Source organism: Gastrolobium bilobum, unplaced genomic scaffold (genome assembly GCF_033153095.1).
Source record: "Gastrolobium bilobum isolate Gb01-03AN ecotype WA unplaced genomic scaffold, APGP_CSIRO_Gbil_v1 utg4102, whole genome shotgun sequence".
Classification (NCBI taxonomy): Eukaryota; Viridiplantae; Streptophyta; class Magnoliopsida; order Fabales; family Fabaceae; genus Gastrolobium; species Gastrolobium bilobum.
The window spans coordinates 29,427-46,104 of record NW_026896431.1 but is presented as its reverse complement, the minus strand read 5'-3'; the positions used below and the strand labels follow the sequence as shown (position 1 = coordinate 46,104).

General features: G+C 35.1%; 3 protein-coding genes across 3 annotated transcripts; 2 read left to right on the top strand and 1 right to left on the bottom strand.

Annotated features, from left to right (window-relative positions):
* Positions 1 to 522: 522 nt before the first annotated feature.
* LOC133299710 (B3 domain-containing protein At2g36080-like) lies at positions 523 to 2,004 on the top strand. Its single transcript, XM_061499197.1, has 2 exons — positions 523 to 1,189; positions 1,733 to 2,004. Exons 1-2 carry the CDS (start codon positions 523 to 525, stop codon positions 1,969 to 1,971), a joined length of 906 nt encoding a protein of 301 aa, XP_061355181.1. The 3' UTR covers positions 1,972 to 2,004.
* A 4,734-nt stretch (positions 2,005 to 6,738) lies between these two features.
* On the bottom strand, positions 6,739 to 8,768 carry LOC133299702 (uncharacterized). The gene is made up of 3 exons (XM_061499188.1): positions 8,586 to 8,768; positions 8,019 to 8,178; positions 6,739 to 7,288 (listed from the first exon to the last, which is right to left on the bottom strand). The coding sequence occupies exons 1-3, from the start codon at positions 8,721 to 8,723 to the stop codon at positions 7,095 to 7,097; spliced, it is 492 nt and encodes a 163-aa protein (XP_061355172.1). The 5' UTR covers positions 8,724 to 8,768; the 3' UTR covers positions 6,739 to 7,094.
* A 6,694-nt stretch (positions 8,769 to 15,462) lies between these two features.
* On the top strand, positions 15,463 to 16,479 carry LOC133299687 (probable F-box protein At2g36090). The gene has a single exon (XM_061499172.1). It carries the CDS (start codon positions 15,463 to 15,465, stop codon positions 16,477 to 16,479), a length of 1,017 nt encoding a protein of 338 aa, XP_061355156.1.
* Positions 16,480 to 16,678: the final 199 nt, after the last annotated feature.

Genomic DNA, 16,678 nt, shown 5'->3' with positions numbered 1-16,678 from the left:
TGTTCGGCCCAATTCAGTAATGATTTCATTTTAATAATCCAAGTATGTGTCACTTAGAAGTCATACAAGTGTACAAACTTTGGTGAACTCATCAAACTTTCATTATTCTTTGCCTAGTCATAATTTTAACAGAGGAGAAGCAACACGAGTTCCAGTTTACAAAAGAAACAAAAATACGTTATTAAATATACAATATTTTTTACTTCTTAATATATAGCAACACATTTCGCACATAACCTTATAGTACTCTCGTACTGACTTAAATTTCTTACACACTCTCTCTCTCTCTCATTCATTGTCATATCTTTGCTAGCTCCATCAAATAGTGATTCCCCCCCAGCTTCCACATCATACCCATAATCATCACGCCTCTTTCAAAACCCTTTCTTCCTTTTCTTTCTCTTTCTCCCAATTCCCCACCACGATTTCCCAGCCTCAGAAAAATCCTGACTATTTTTTTCTCTCTCTCTCTATCTTTGACCCCCGACAGAGCGAGAAATAAAAAAAAAAAAGGACAGAGAAATGTCTATAAACCACTACTCATCGGAGACACCAGAAACGACGACGTTATGGTGGACTCAGCAACAGACCTCACCGCCCCTCGATGACGAACAAGGAGCCACCACAACCACAAGCTCTCCGCAAGAAGGAGAAGAGGAGGTGAAGGAGGCCATGTTCGAGAAGCCATTGACGCCGAGCGACGTGGGGAAGCTTAACCGCCTCGTCATCCCGAAACAGCACGCGGAGAAGTACTTCCCACTCGGTGGCGACTCAGGGGAGAGCAAGGGGCTGCTACTGAGTTTCGAGGACGAGTCAGGGAAGTGCTGGCGTTTCCGTTACTCGTATTGGAACAGTAGCCAGAGTTACGTTTTGACCAAAGGCTGGAGTCGTTACGTTAAGGACAAACGCCTCGATGCTGGCGACGTCGTTTTGTTCCAAAGACACCGCGCCGATGCTAACCGATTCTTCATCAGCTGGAGGCGCCGCCACCCGAGTGCTCCGGCGCATGTTAGCAGCAGAGTAGGGTCTCACAGCAAGAGTAGCAGTGATGGGAATAGCAATGCTAAGAATGCGAATGGGGTGGATGGCGCTGTTCCTGTGGGGTGGACCAGAGACTTCTATCCTGCGCATCCTTATCCTGCGCATCATCACCACCCCTTGCCATACCAACCTCACTCTCTTCATGCAGGTCTCTCTAACTCTAAAATACTTCATCTCATCTCATCTCATTTACATTCATCTTTCTTTCTTTTTTTAAAAAAAATAAAAAATCTTATCGCTTCTTTATTTTTATTTTTATGCATACTATAATTATTATAGTGTTTTTCTTTTCTCTGTTAAAAAAACAATAGTAGTAATTATAGTGATGGTGCGGAAGTAACCGAAAGGTAACTTCCTATTAATTGGGAGAATGTGGGTTATGTTTTTGAAGGAAGGAGTGTAGTATCTGTTCAGAATTCAGAATGCTGAAAACCTGAAACAATCTGGTTTTGCGTGAAGCACACGCGCTAGTTTTCGTTGAGTTTAATGTGGTAAAAAATAAAATTCACATTTTTAACTAAAGTTTTGCAGGTCTTTTGAATTTGTTTCCTTCAGTGGTTGTTGTCCTTACTACTCCTTATTAGTGAATGGAAAATTTGAAAGCATTTTCCGTATATTGGGTTAAAAAAATTTGATTGGAAAATGAAACATCATTAAAGCATGGCGATTTGCACGTGTTGCAATGTTGCAGGTGGAGGGTCCCAAGGACAGAGCGAAACGACACCGGGTTCCAGTTCCAGGGTGCTGAGGCTGTTTGGGGTGAACATGGAATGCCAACCTGATAATGATTCCGGAACCTTCACACCCCAATGCTCCTATAATATGTCGTCAACGCAGGGTACACCTAACCACCATTTCTACCACCATCATCGACCTTCTTATTCTTCTTCCAACCCTCACCATCACATGCTACGTCAACAACCAGACTAGCTTCTACTGGATATTCCCTCCCCTCTAATTAGATTCTCCTTTTTTCTTTTTCTTTTTCCAGAGAGCTTCAGGTTAAGGTCTCCCCTGAATTAATTATAATCTATGACTATATCATTAACATGAACGATGAAAGGAATTGTTCTTTATTGCAAGTATCACGTTGAAGATTATAGAAGATCTTTTTTGTCTTTAATTCGGGAAATGCATGCAATTGGAAATACCTTTTTTATTTGTTTTATGGGATCTTCTTGTTCCCTGTCCATCAGGCATATTAATTGTCAATTAAGGTGTGAATGGCAGAAGAGGGACATGTTTCAATAAAGTTTGGCTCTTATTATATAAGAAAGGCACGGAGTGAAAGCAATATAATATATGCAAACTATAAGTCATAATAATATATGCAAAACTTTATTGAAACATGGCTTAACTCGATCTAAAACTTTCCGGAAGCAAAACTCAACATATCTGTAAGATATGGAAAGTCAACTAACTAGGTTAGGCTTTCCATTGTGGTAAAGCTATTCTAATTAGTGCCTCTTCAGGTCACTCTCAAGCAGTTTAACCTTCCTTAGAATCCCGACACTAAAATGGTATTCCTGAATTTCAGGGATTACTTTCCTCTTCAACTGATCCTTTCAAGTTTAAACAATTTTTTACATGGTTTTTCATGCAAAAAAGTTTCTATACCTTCCTTTAAATGACACTAAATTAATTTCAAAAAATGCATGGATTAAATTGTAAACATGCGATGTGTAGAATAAACCTCATAAGAAAAAAAGCAAAACATGTCCGGCACTGTTCAACACTTCTTCTTAATTTCTCTATTTAACTTTATTAAATCAATGGCCCGTCACGCTTTTTATGGACTATTCAAAACTATTTAAATTTTTAATATAGTAGCGATTTACCAAATATATATATATATATAGTAGCAGGAATTAAGACAATGTGTGGATACAGAGAGTGATTGTAACAGGATGACAAAAAGAAGAGAAATCGCTAAGGACAAAGATGGGTTGGATGGCACATCCCAAAATTGACCCAATTAACCTACTTGTCAGGTAGCCCCCCTCAAACCCTGCCTAAAAGGGGAAGGGAAAAAAAGTGGGAGAGGAGGCAGAGTAAAGAAAGACTAGAAGGGAAAAAAGAAACGAAATCCCTGATTTTCATACCAAACTTTCACACCAAAAGAGTAGCAATGAGTAAACCCAAAGGAAGGTTGGGAGTAGTAGTGGGAAAAGAAAAGAGACTGCAGCCAGAGGCCAGAATCAGAGGGTAAGGTATGGAGAGGCAGCGTAGGCCCCACTAATATAGCTGGCTGAAGTCATCCCAGTGTGCTAAATGGAGAATTTAGGTCCTTGGAAATCAGAAATCAGAAATAAGGAATCAATTTACTACTGTAGGGATTCTGCCTGCAGATTTTTCACAAGGGCTCATCATAATATTTACATGGGAGAGGTAAGGTAATGTGTAGTGCCAGTGATTGATGGTGTGCTTCTATTTGGCATTGGTGAGTCAGGTGAGTGGGTGGGTTGGACTTTGACTTGATAGGTTACACAACACAAGACGTTACTACTAAGCTCACTGTCCTTTCTTTTTTCCTCTAATTAAGCAACACTAACCGCATGCTACATACTTCTATAACCACACAACTTTGTATTATTTCAAGATGAAACGATGTTATTTCGTGCATATTTAATAATTTTTTATATTTTTTCTCCTTCACAAAATTAAGAAGAGAATGAAAATAGAAAAGGAAGAATATAAAAAATCACTAATTATATATCAAAATATTATTTTATTTTAAATGACACAAAATTGTATTATTTAAGATAACAAACACTTTTTTTCTATGTATAATTGCTGCTACAGCCTCATGTTTGGTTTTTGTTTGCTACCGATAACTAATATTTCAAATTTTGTTTCTAGACAAAATTCAGCTACTAGTCGCTGATGCATTTATTCGTGCAATGATAAGGGGGTGGTTATCTGCTGCTTATCTTCATTTGTCATCACTCATCAGCGTTTAAACATGTGGATGAAAATGGGGAAGCTCAAGACAAAATTCAATTTGGACATGTCAATACAGGCCATGGTCCCCCCACTCTGTTGTTGCCAGACCTGTTTTTTTATGGTCTGTTTGTGTGCAGTTGTAAGTTTTTGCAAATTATAACAACACGCAATGAAAGAAAAATGGAGAGAGAATGTTCACAATACAAACTGACTCGGGGTAAAATGTTTAAACAAAAAAGGGAAAATGGAAAATCAGACCAAAAACCAAAAAGGAGACAAATATATCCTTAAGAGGTGATGCAGTAATGCGACATTGAATGATCTTTCAATCTTATCTAATTCTAAATGGTGTGATTCACAACTTTTGAACTCTCAAACACCTAGTTATCAGGCAATTGTGGCAACCTCAGTTTTACTTTGTTGGCTGAATAATGGGGTAACCACAGTGATTGACAGAGTTTTAGTCCCCATTAGTGAGCCTTTTTAACTAATAATTCAGAAAAGAAAAACACCTTCATTGATTTACATCACTGAACCTCTCACTTGAAGTCTATGACTCAGCACACGCTGTCCATGTTATTTTATTCTCTCTAAACACTGAGGTGATATGACTTCAAGGTGGAAAAAATTCCAAATTTCGGGTACAACACTGATGTTTTATCAGGTGAAGAATAACAGTTCCACTGACTGAGAAGTTTTAGCTATCGTACAACCAACTGCTTGCAATTTGCATAGACGACAAGTAGGGGTTGCGGAAATGAGGATGTGACCCATCAGTGAAACGCTTTTGATCAATGATTCATAGCACTGAATTACCAAAACTCCAACTCCAACTAGTCCTTGCCCTTCCTCCCCCACAGAGGAAGAAGAAAAAGAATAATCCAATTTTTGAGGACCCAGAGGAGACAAGAGATTGAATCGATCACTGTGTTTAAACAGTGGCTTCATCCAAGATTTTAGCTTCAATCAACGTGATCGACACGACTTTCAAACGAGTTAATGCAAAATAATTATGCAAAAGAACCACGAGTGCAGAATACCTTTCTGAGTAATCAAATACTGTGTCATGTGATTATTAGGGGCCCATAAAGATTTACAGAAGAGGCCCATTGAGCTCTGCTTGAGAAGGCGTCCAATGTCTCTCAGTGGCTCACTGTCCCAGCAAGTGGGAGGGTCCTCAATATGTGGTCTTTATCATTGGCCTACCCATAATGGCCAATCATAGAAATGAAAGGATTTGACCTGCAGGAGTGATACAGTTACATATTAACGAAGTACAGGTGATATAAAAAGAAAGAATAGGAGAAATATCATGCTTCATTCCAGCTCCAACTTGCATTACTTTGAAACGTGAGGGATGATCTGAGATTAAAGAAATAATGAAAGAAAAAATAAGATATTTTTATTGATTGGTATCCCTACCCAGGTTTAGGAAGGGAAAGAATGATTACAAAATTACTGTTTCACAGGAATTAGACAGCCTTACGCCTCCCACTCACTATCCTTTTCTCTCCCGCTTCTTCTCTTATATCCTATTCATGACTACTGGTTAAAACTTAAAAGAATATCCTTCAATATCCAATATAATATCAATTAATATCAGGCAACTTTATCTAGTATATCTAACAATATTAAGTAATTCTATTTAATATATTTGACAACATCAATTAATAATGTCAAATAACTCTGTCTAGTATATTTAACAATATTAATTAACTGCAACTTCTATTACTAACAGGATCTGGCATTCAGCATATGTACTGCTGAAAAGAAAGTTAAACAGATTAAGCACGAAGCAACACTCTTTCCTGCAACTTTTCAACTGGAAATCTTATCAGGTTCATCCTGCCAAATTGATTCTCATTACAGAATAGCTAAGTATATGATATGTCAATCGTGTAGATTGTGCCCTCCATTTCATAGTACTAATGATCCAAAACTTGTGCTTTAGAAGACTCCCAACAACTTAGCCGCAAGGCAATAGCGAAAATATAATCCCCATTCCCCACCTACAATGTTAATACAGATGAGCCTATCAAAACAGTTTTGAATTAATTCGACTATCAAAGAGTGAGAACTATTCCCCAATAATCTAGACCAGGACTGTAGATGCAAGCTTCATAAGCAAATGGGCCAATATAGCAGGCTTATCACCGAGAAGCTGGAGTTAATCATATTTTGTGGGGCCTTAATTTTTGTCTTATTGTGCAAGTCATCTCAACCTCCACGATGAAACCAAAACTATTCAACCTGACATCTCATAACCCAGTTTGTCTGCCACATAATGTTTTCACTCCAAAAAACCGTTGTTGAAGTGCTACCTCACATAGTCTCGGGCTGATAACTGTAGCCAGAAAATGTTGTAGAATGCCAAAATAATTCTATCTAGAACAAATGATAACACAATCTACACTAACTAGCACTACCAAGGATAACATACAACCCTCCACACAAGAAAAGAAAAAAAAAACCCTCCCATTTCAGTATTTCACATAATAGATGGCCAAGCTCAGTAACCACAAGTTACAATAATATTGAAACCATAATTTAAAGATGAGATTACTATCAAACAGTTGAAATTTACATTCGTTAAGCCCTTCATAGAATAATTCAGATTGCAAAAACCTTTGGAGTCACCTGCACTCTTCAGAAAATGTCATGAAATTCCTTATTCAGTCTCTAGAAATTGTGGAACTAATAATAGCCCTGTATAGTCAGCAATTATTAAAACCATGTATCTTTAGGGAAAAAATATTCCAAATAATGATAGATATAATATACCATTTGCTATAGCTGTTAACGAAGCATGGCATCATGTGGTAATGCTACCATTTGCTGAACAAACATACCATTAACATCACAAATAAAACTAAAAAAAATTAAAACTTGGTAACAAAATTTGCAAAAGCAAACCTCAGGACTACCTCAAGTTGATTAGTACCCCAAATACACCAATTATTTAGGAATATTCAATTATATCTGTTGAATACAGTGTACATCAAAATCCTAAATTGAAGAGGACTGTCAAATTTCTGCAAAGCTGTGTGCCTGGGTCTAAATGACTGGTGGATCTGCAAGAGAAAATAACACATTGTCTCCTACGAGCAGGTTCAAGTTGATTTTTTGGGTACATCAACATCTTCTTGGGTTTTGGAATCTTCCTTATTCTTCATTCCATACTGTAGACCCTCTCGGTACCCTTCTATAAAACTTTTAAGAGCATCTCTATATGCAGAAGCTCTAGTCATATACACACGCTGCAAAGCAGGTCTAAGAGTCTCCATTCCCCCTTTGGCAGCTATAGCTGTATATTTTCCAGTAGAAGATACATATGCTTGGTCAAAATCACCATCACAAACTCATTATTCAAAGCAATGGCAGGAAAACATAAAAAGGGAAACTTGGTGCTATTATGCTATAAAGCTCATGCTACGCATCAGGTCCAGAGAAGGGTCAAACCCATTGTGTGGGACTATAATAGGTAGTCTTACCTACATGAATTTTGTGACCCTCAGGTTACATTGCGACAACACTAACCATTGTGCCAAGGCTCCCCTTCAATGGTAGGAAGACATAACCAGAAAAAAAAGTGGTAGGAAAACAAAACAAAAAGAAGGGAGAGGGAATTTATAAACCACATGAGTCAGAGCATAAAAATCTGAAAACAGAATTTTGGAGTTGCAAAAATAAAAAGAGCACAGAATTCTGCTCAATGCTGAATAAGCAAGGGGTGGCACATTAGTCTGAGAAAAAAATATTTGACTAGTTGTTCATATTAGCTTCTTTTTTTTTGGAACACTTTTGACTTGCTGTTCAGAAGCATCCTAATTTTGTTTCTCGTGATGTAAGTCATTAATTTACTAGCTAGATCAGAATATTTACAGTTTGATTAAATAATTCATACAAGACTACATGAGTTTACCAAATCGACTTAAGAGTATAGATAATCATTATTATACTTCAATAAATTCAAGCATCATTGTACTTTCATCACTAACAGCTTAATGATATTATACTAGACAAAGAGATGGTACCAAGATCCTCCAAAGTTGAGGGTTCTTTTACTTCAGTTGTTTTCTTTTCTCCATTTGGCTCATCCATCATTTCATCCTTCTTATAATCATTTGGCCGAAGATCAGGACCAATGTCACGAACCCAGCTTGCAGCGTAAAGCCTAGTAGCTCTCTTCAACACCTGAAGACTGAATGTCTCAGTACAATCTAAATTACCAAAAGCCCATTTGTCATCTGTTCGATTAACTTTCAGCATCCCAAAATTGCATCTTTTTTCACAACCAACATAGATAATATAAACTATGAAATCACGTCAACCTCGGTAAGTTTTGCATAATTGTTACAATTAAGAAAACAAAAAGTGAAATAGAGAAAAGTAACAAATGTCCACTGCAAGAATGCACACATCACTCATTCTTACATAGCCCCTACCAACAGACATGGCCCAAACTGCATTGAATTGAGATAAAGCTGAAAAATTTACATGGAAAAGTAAAGATTGAAAACACTGGAGCTAAAAATCACCATATGAGGTAACACTAACAGAGCCAAAACTAAAGTACGAAGCAATATTGAAAATGGTAATACCCAGATACGCTGCTCCCATGTCAATTTGGGGCGCTTTTTTATGTGAGGAGGGTCAGGCAAAGACGAAGGAAAAGCAATTTCTTTGAGATCATAACGGATGTAGTCGTAGATTTTCCTGCACACAACCCTAACTTTCATCTCCAAATTGCGAGTAGAGTTGGTAACAATGCGATATGTAAATAGGTTAATTTAAGTTTTGATTCCGAGTAAAGAATTTTATTGCGCGGAGAATTTTTTTTATCGCAATCTCGATTTTTGAAAATATAATTTTTATATTGATAATATCTTGAAAATTAAAAATTTAAAAAATTTTAATTTCTCGAACATTTCAAAAAATTCTACGTACCAAACGGGTACTTAGATTTGAACTTGCCTGTTTCCTTGTACAGACTCGGTCCAAATTATAAGTCTCCTATTGAAAAAATAAAAGTCTTAATATAGGTTATTTAAATTTATTAAATATTTAATAATTAATAAATAATTAAAAATATTATTCTATTTAAAATAAATAATATAATATAGGTCGACTTGTAGATTTATACTCGATATATAAAAAAGTTATTACCTGCTTTCTACAATTATTTTTTTTTAAAATTTAGACTTATTTTATTTAATTATTTATGATAAATAAAATCTAATCTAATATGAATTAGGGCGTAGATCTTTATAGATACATGTAATTCATTTACACATGATAGCAACTAGCTACAACGTTGTAAGAGGGCAAAACGAGATAACAGTGGATTGAGCTCCAACTCATTCATCGAAGCCCAAAAAAGCATACTCAATGTTTTTAACTTACAATTAGTTTTCAAATTTTAACTTTGAATACAATTTTTAATTTCTATCAGCCCCAAGCCTCAGAATATAACGCAAAAAAATAAAATAAAATATATATATATATATATATATATATATATTTAAATAAAAGTATTTTATATCTCTAGTAATTTTTTTAATCTCTCAAATTTAAAACAATAAAATTGACATATTTTTAAAACCATTCAGTATAAAAATTAGATCAAACTTAAAATATTTCAAAACTAAATTTAAAAAATAGTTTTCCGAAATCCTATCAAAAAAGTTGAGCGCAATCATTTTGGTTTTTGACTTTAATGTTTCTAAAGTGAATATAGATAAATTATTTACATTCGCTTCCAAAACGACATCGTTTTGAGTTAAATTAAAAAATTATAATGAAAAAGACTATTATAACCCTGAAATAAATTATAATTAAAAAATACCTTGATTTCCGCCTCAAAATGACGTCGTTTTGAGCTCAATGTAGATAAGTTATCTACATTGACTGTAGAAAAAGCGAACCCTTGATTTTTTGCATTAAATTAAAGGATTAGTTTTTTCTGCAGTAAGTCTAATACGACGTTATTTTGGGACATAAATTATGGTATTTTTATCATTTTAATTTATTTCAGTTTTATTATAGTCTTTATAATTATAATTATTTAATTTTTCATTCTCAAAATGACTTTGTTTTGAAAATAAATGCAGATAATTTATCTGCAGTAACTGTAGAAACATTATTCTGTAAATTAAAACTATAACATTATCATCACAATTTTTAAAATTTAGATCGATGCAAATTGAAATTATTTAATTCTAAACTCTTTCAATTCAAGCAATTTGTTTTACTACTATTTAGAGCTTGTAAAATTATCTCTCACACACACACACAAAAAATGCTCTATCTCAATCTTCAAGGCCATGTGAAGATATGACAACAAATCTGATTTGTATGATCATAGATACTCACACTTAGAGTTAGAGTCATCAAAACAAACTAGCGCTCCCCATTAGATTCTGACCTGCGTATAAAATAATCTGTACAAAGCAAAAACTCATATAATCCCTCGGATTAAGACTAGTCCATGGGCCAAAAATCAAATAATTATATAAATATAAGTTTTTGGCATCATCAAAGTTTAAATAATATACTCATTTGTCTTTAATCAAAAATTTGACATAATTTCACTTTTAAAAAAATTTCCTATTTTTAAATTCATCTCTCACTTTTACTGTAACATACTTTTAAAAATGAATTTATAAAAGTTATGTTGTAGAAAAAGTAATTGTGTCATATTATAGAGATTCATTTTTCGTGCTTTAATTTTTTTTTTTTTTGCTTCAAAAAATGCAGACCTCATAAAATATTGTGTGTGTAGGAAAAGTGATTGTAGCATATTACATAATGAATATAAACCCCTTTAAAAATTGTCTTAGACTTTTAGATAACAAATTTTGAGGATTTTAATAATAAAAAAGTTTGGCCAATAGTTAACCCATTGTTAACCTAGAAGAAATGAGAATTATTGGAAGTAGGGTCAAAAATAACTCTGTAAGGGCTAAATAAGGGCTGAAAATAAAGGTTGGAGTAGACTCTAACCAGTTTTGAGATTTGTAACCATACTAGCTAGCCCTTAACTATTATGAAATATGTTGGGTTGTTTGGTAGAGGAAAAAAAAAATTATTTGAAAATCTCAATTTGTAAAAATATAGTGAAAATATTCAATTTTCAAAAATTAAAAATTTAAAAACATTAAATTTCTCAAAAATTCTACAAAATGACGTGTACCAAACACTTTTAGAGAAATAATTTTTCTTATTACATGATAATTTTTTTTTCTCCAACACATACCAAAGTCGTGAGATCTATCTAGTAACTATAAAATAAAAATAAAAATAAATACAGCGCACCTTTTTATGACTCATTAGGAACCCATTTCTAGGTCATGCTAATCTTCAGATTCAACCAGACATCATGCTAGCTATGTGGGTGGCAGAAGTCAGAACTCAGATATAAGAGATAACAAATAATTAGGGTGTTTGGTAGAGGATTGGAATATGATGGGATATTATTATTTTTGGTAAATTATTAAAAAGTGTTTAGTAAGTCAGAATTTTTTCAAAAATGTTGGATTAATTTTATTTTGATTTTATATGTTAATTTTTTTATCACATGAAAAAATAAATTCCACCCCATCAATGATAATTTTCCATAACAATTTTATATGGAAAAACAAATAATGGGAATAAAATTTCTCAATCTTACCTTTACTTCAACTTCTATTAAGTATATGCAAATAATTTTTCCCACCCTATTTTACTGCAAAAAAAAAAATCTTTTTCACCTCCTGTGCTTATTAGCTTCAAATTTCCATTCTTTATTTTTTTTTCCTTTTTCTTTTTTCTGAGTTATTAGAGAAGGGCATTGTCAATATTATCATAGACCTTTTGTAAATGTATGTTATGCCAGCCAATTTATTTCATAGAAATTGGTGAAAAATTGAGCAGTCAGATTAATTTGATCAATGTGATGATGCAGATAAATTCATAAACTAAATAACCAACATAATGTTTCCAAGAAAGCAAAGCCTCATACTAAATCATACTTTTCCTGTTTCTTTTAGGTTGCCAAAATATTTTTCTTGATATTTCCTTTCCTCTGAACGTGGACCATCTGAACAACTCCAGCATCATCACTATATCAGACACCATCATCCACCAAATTCCCTAAAAGGAATATAAAATACTTAATTTTAAAGAAAATTTCGGGGAAAGATTTTTCTTTTTTTTCGGGCATTCTCATCAGACTAAGGTAGTGTTTGGTTCGAGAAAAAAAAAATTATTAGGAAAATATAATTAATAGGAAAATGGTTGGAAAGTGAGTTTAGTAGGAAAATGTAAAAACAGTTGTTTGGTTGACCGAAATATTACCCTGAAAATTTATTTAAATATGCAAAATCTATGTTCGGGAGAAACTTTACATTTGTTTTTTCACTTCCCCAGTTATCTCAAAATATCACATCTCAAGTGATATTATGTAACAGTGAATTTCATCTAAAAATCAACACAAAAGTCATTTTCTCATCTATTCTATTTGCCTAGTATTTTTTGAAAAAATCTAAACCAGACATGATATTTTTTAATATCCACTTATAATTTTTCATCAACCCCAAAATAAACCTTCAACCACACAGTAGCTAATCGTTTTCGTGAAGTAGAGTAGAAAAGAAACTTGATGATAAGTAAGATAAATTATGACAAAGTAATCAATACCAATCGGTAAGCAGGTCAAGTCAAATTAACAGTAATTACATATGAAAGGCTTCAAAAATAAATATCAAGTTGTGACATTTGAATCACTGGCGGATACTAAATATACATTAAGAGAAAGTGAATGGCAGAACAAAATAAATATGACCCAGGAAGTTTGACGAAGACAGCTAAACAAATCATAGAGCAACAGTGGTATCAGAGCTGGATTGGACTCGAGTTAGCTTAGTGATTAGTTAAAAGGCGGGTCGAATATTTTGCGCTTCGGGTACTCGGTTGAGGGAGAGCATACCAATGGTGAATTTCACACTTGAAAGGGAGGTTGTTGAGATATTCAAGTGTGATGAGTCCCACTTTGGTTAGTAATGAGCTAAGTGAAGAGTATATAAGTGAAAAGACCCATGAACCCAATGCCTTACGATTTTGGGTTGAGACATGGTGTCGGATCCACTTGCTACGGTTGGTGTAGTCTTAGCTCATTGGTGGTGGCCCCCGCCACGGGCTTTCCCTGGACCCGTTTGACATTGAAGTTTGAAGGAACGAATTTCTCAACAGGTTGAGGGTAGTTTTATAAAATTATCTCGCAATCTCAATAATATTTTATAATCAATCAAATATATCGTCAGGAAAATATGATCTAATATTTGTAGAAATATTTTAACTTATCAAATAATTTTTTGATAATTTTTTTTGAGAAAGTCAATTTTTTACTATATTCCTAATAATCATAATTTGCAGATAAAAAAAATCATCAACAAAACTCTCCCTAAATGAATTATTAGCATGCCTTTTCCAACACTCCGTGGGTAATTTCTTCCACTTGTGGGGCCACCTCGCTATAGAGCTTAAGAAAATTCCTTAGTCTCCGCTAAGACCACGGGTTTTGTGTTCTTTAAGTGGTTGTTTGAGTCGTGCGTCATTTTCTCTATTTCTTCCTACCTTAACAAGGAAAGAATTTATCACGCATGTCTAAATAGACAATTCATTCAGGGCCCCCCAAAAATGGAACTAGTGTGAAGGGTCTTATGACAATTGCTTCATCTTATTTTATTCTTTGTTGCATAGATAAGACACATATCGTGTGCCTCGTGCACAAAATAAACAAAGTGATCGAATCGATCGGCGTATAATACAATAAATTTATTATGAAATATAGCACTCAAGATTTTAAGCCCAGTTAGGCGCCACTAATTATTATTACAAGACCACAATCGCAGCTGAAGGTCAATGCTTGTAGATTTGAAGTTATGAAATCAATGCGTTATCTTACTATAGGGAAGTATGAAACCAAGATAAGGATAAAGTCAGATGCAAAAACAATCTTAACTGATACTACCCAAAAATTCGTTGGATCTAAGTGGACAAGCATACACTTTTTTTGAGATTTTGTAAATTGAAGTTTAAGAAATTGAATTTGGGAAATATTGATTAGAGAATGATCTGACACTGCACTCAAAATGTGATCTTCTAAGGCTTTGATTAAATTCATATCGCAGTCTGTTTAGTGTGCTGGCAGATTCGCATTTTTTAACCAATCTAATTATTGAGCGTCTTCGAGATTTTTCGATGAGAATTAAGTTCCATAATTAATTTAGGGTGCATTACATATGAAATGAACTCCTAATGAAAATATTTTACCTATTTAAATAAAGAGAAAAATATTTCTCTACTCACTGAAAAAAAAGTTAGCTTTCAGGGTGTTCAAAATGATGTCATTTTATGTTTATAAGATTAAAAAAATTATAATGATAAAAATTAATATAACTTTCGTCCCAAAACGATGTTGTTTTGAGCTCATCGAAAATAACTTATCTTCATTAATTGGAAAAAAAATTTACCCTTAAATAAAATACATTAAATACTGTCATTTAAAATTTTAATTTTTTTTTAACATATACTCTTACTACATAGGTTAACAAGAAATAATTCATCTTTTATAAAAAGTTAGATATGATGGAAAACAATTGATCTTTTAAATTGTTTGGTAGACTTGAAACATTGACTCTTATAGAGGCAGGGAATGGTAAATGACAACGACATCAATTGATAAGGGAAATAATGCGTAACCTAGTTTCAGCTTTTAATCATTATTGTATTGAAGTTGATAAGAGAAAGCGTGTTCTGATGGCAAAATGGTCTGTTTATTATTTTCAAAACATGGATATTTATTTGATCATTGGCAAATAAAATAAGGGGATTATTTTTATTATGTTACATAACATAAAATCATCTTCCTACACACATAAATTTTATATGGGACTCACTTTAAATTTTTCTCTTTTTCCTATTCTATCTCCTCTCTCTTCCTTTTGTGAGAGTAGGAAGTTTGCTCTTATGTTATGTTACATAACAAAAATAATTCCCATAAAATAATAATAATCCATCTAGAAACCAAAAAAACAATTTGGAGCAATGACGTGGTCTAGTTGGTCCACCATCTAATCATACAAATTGTATATATAAGTATAGAAGGACTTAATTAAGCGGTCTACAAATAGATTTTATATCTTCAACGAGCGTGTAAACTCAGCTACGAGTGAATAGCGAATGTGAATACTGAATTGGCCATAAGTCAGTACCATAGACTCGACGTTGGTGATAGTCAACGGAAGAAGAAGGGTAGTCTTGTAGTTAACACAAAAGTGAGGGGCATTCGAGATCTGTTTTTAACCCCTTCATTGGTCCCCTCGGTTCCTTGACCTTACCACCCTCACCCTGCCTCTTGTCTTGTGTTCTGTTCTCTATATATAAGTGGCATTGCAAGTTTTTTGTTTCAGCTCAAAACAACATCTTCTTTAGTACAATATGGCTTGCACCTGCGGCAAAACAAATACGGCCACCACAATCTCCACCGTCAAAACCAATTCGATCACCACCATCTCCGCCGTTCATCCAGACATTATACAAACCCACATCCTCACGTGCCTGGACGGCCCCTCACTCGCCTCCGCCGCCAGCACGTGCTCCCAACTCCACGCCCTCTCAGGGAAAGACCATCTCTGGGCCAACATTTGCCACTCCACGTGGCCCTCCACTATCACCCCACGAGTCCGCCACGTCATCTCCACCTTCCCTTGCGCCTCTCGTTCTTTCTTCGCCGACTCTTTCCCCGCCGCCACCGCCACCGCTCAGAATTCTCATCACGCAAATCCAGACCGCACGCCGGAACTGATATTTTCCGTCGACCTCTTCCACCGCCGGAAGCTCATCCTCTCCAGAGTGCTGGAGACGGAGACAGAGTCCGGGTGGTTCCGGTGCTCGCCGTTCCGGGTCGACCTTCTCGACCCGAAAGACACGGTGAAAACGGGCATGGAGTACCCGAGGGACGAGGATGTTTGCCGGAATGTCTTTGAGGATCTGACGCTGAGCTGGATAGTGATAGACCCGAGAGGGAGGCGCGCCGTGAACTTGTCGAGCCGGAAGCCGGTGTCGGTGCAGCGGCACTGGCTGAGCGGGGAGGTGCAGGTGCGGTTCGCGACAGTGATGGGTGGCGGAGAGAGGGGGTCGGCGTCAGAGATGGCTCTGTGCAACTTGATGGTGACATGCGGTGGTGAAATGCAGGTGAGGGAAGTGAGTTTGCAGATGGAGGACATGGATGGGATGCACCTGAACGGGAGGGACAGTTTGGGAATTTTGCAGAGGGCGTTGGAGGGTAAAAGGGGAAGATTGAAGAGGGAAGAAAAGAATGGATACGTAGAGTTCTTGAATATGAAGAAGGAGAGGAAAGAGAGGAAGTTGAGGGATGAAAGAAGGTTGGATATGCTCTGCATTGCTCTAGCGGCGTTGTCGTTTCTGGCTCTTTCCCATTTCTTTCTATTCTGATTTCTCAATATAGAATTCCTTTGACGAAGAATTGTACAAAAAGTTAAACATATAATAATATGAAAGGCAAGTGGAATGAAAACAGTAAACTTGGAAATTAATTCATAAAGATACAACGTGTATTAACGTGACATTCATAATTTTACAAATTAATAATATAATACTCCTCTTTTCAAAAAGTTATATTTATTCGGAATAA

What these genes read in the sequence shown, in the direction of transcription:
- LOC133299710 (XM_061499197.1), top strand. Translation starts at nt 523, where the DNA reads ATGTCTATAAACCACTACTCATCGGAGACACCAGAAACGACGACGTTA. An exon ending in ACCTCACTCTCTTCATGCAG is followed by an intron (nt 1,190 to 1,732) that starts GTCTCTCTAACT and finishes GCAATGTTGCAG; the next exon opens with GTGGAGGGTCCCAAGGACAG.
- LOC133299702 (XM_061499188.1), bottom strand. Translation starts at nt 8,723, where the DNA reads ATGAAAGTTAGGGTTGTGTGCAGGAAAATCTACGACTACATCCGTTAT. An exon ending in CATGGGAGCAGCGTATCTGG is followed by an intron (nt 8,179 to 8,585) that starts GTATTACCATTT and finishes TTCAGTCTTCAG; the next exon opens with GTGTTGAAGAGAGCTACTAG. An exon ending in CTCAACTTTGGAGGATCTTG is followed by an intron (nt 7,289 to 8,018) that starts GTACCATCTCTT and finishes GAAAATATACAG; the next exon opens with CTATAGCTGCCAAAGGGGGA.
- LOC133299687 (XM_061499172.1), top strand. Translation starts at nt 15,463, where the DNA reads ATGGCTTGCACCTGCGGCAAAACAAATACGGCCACCACAATCTCCACC.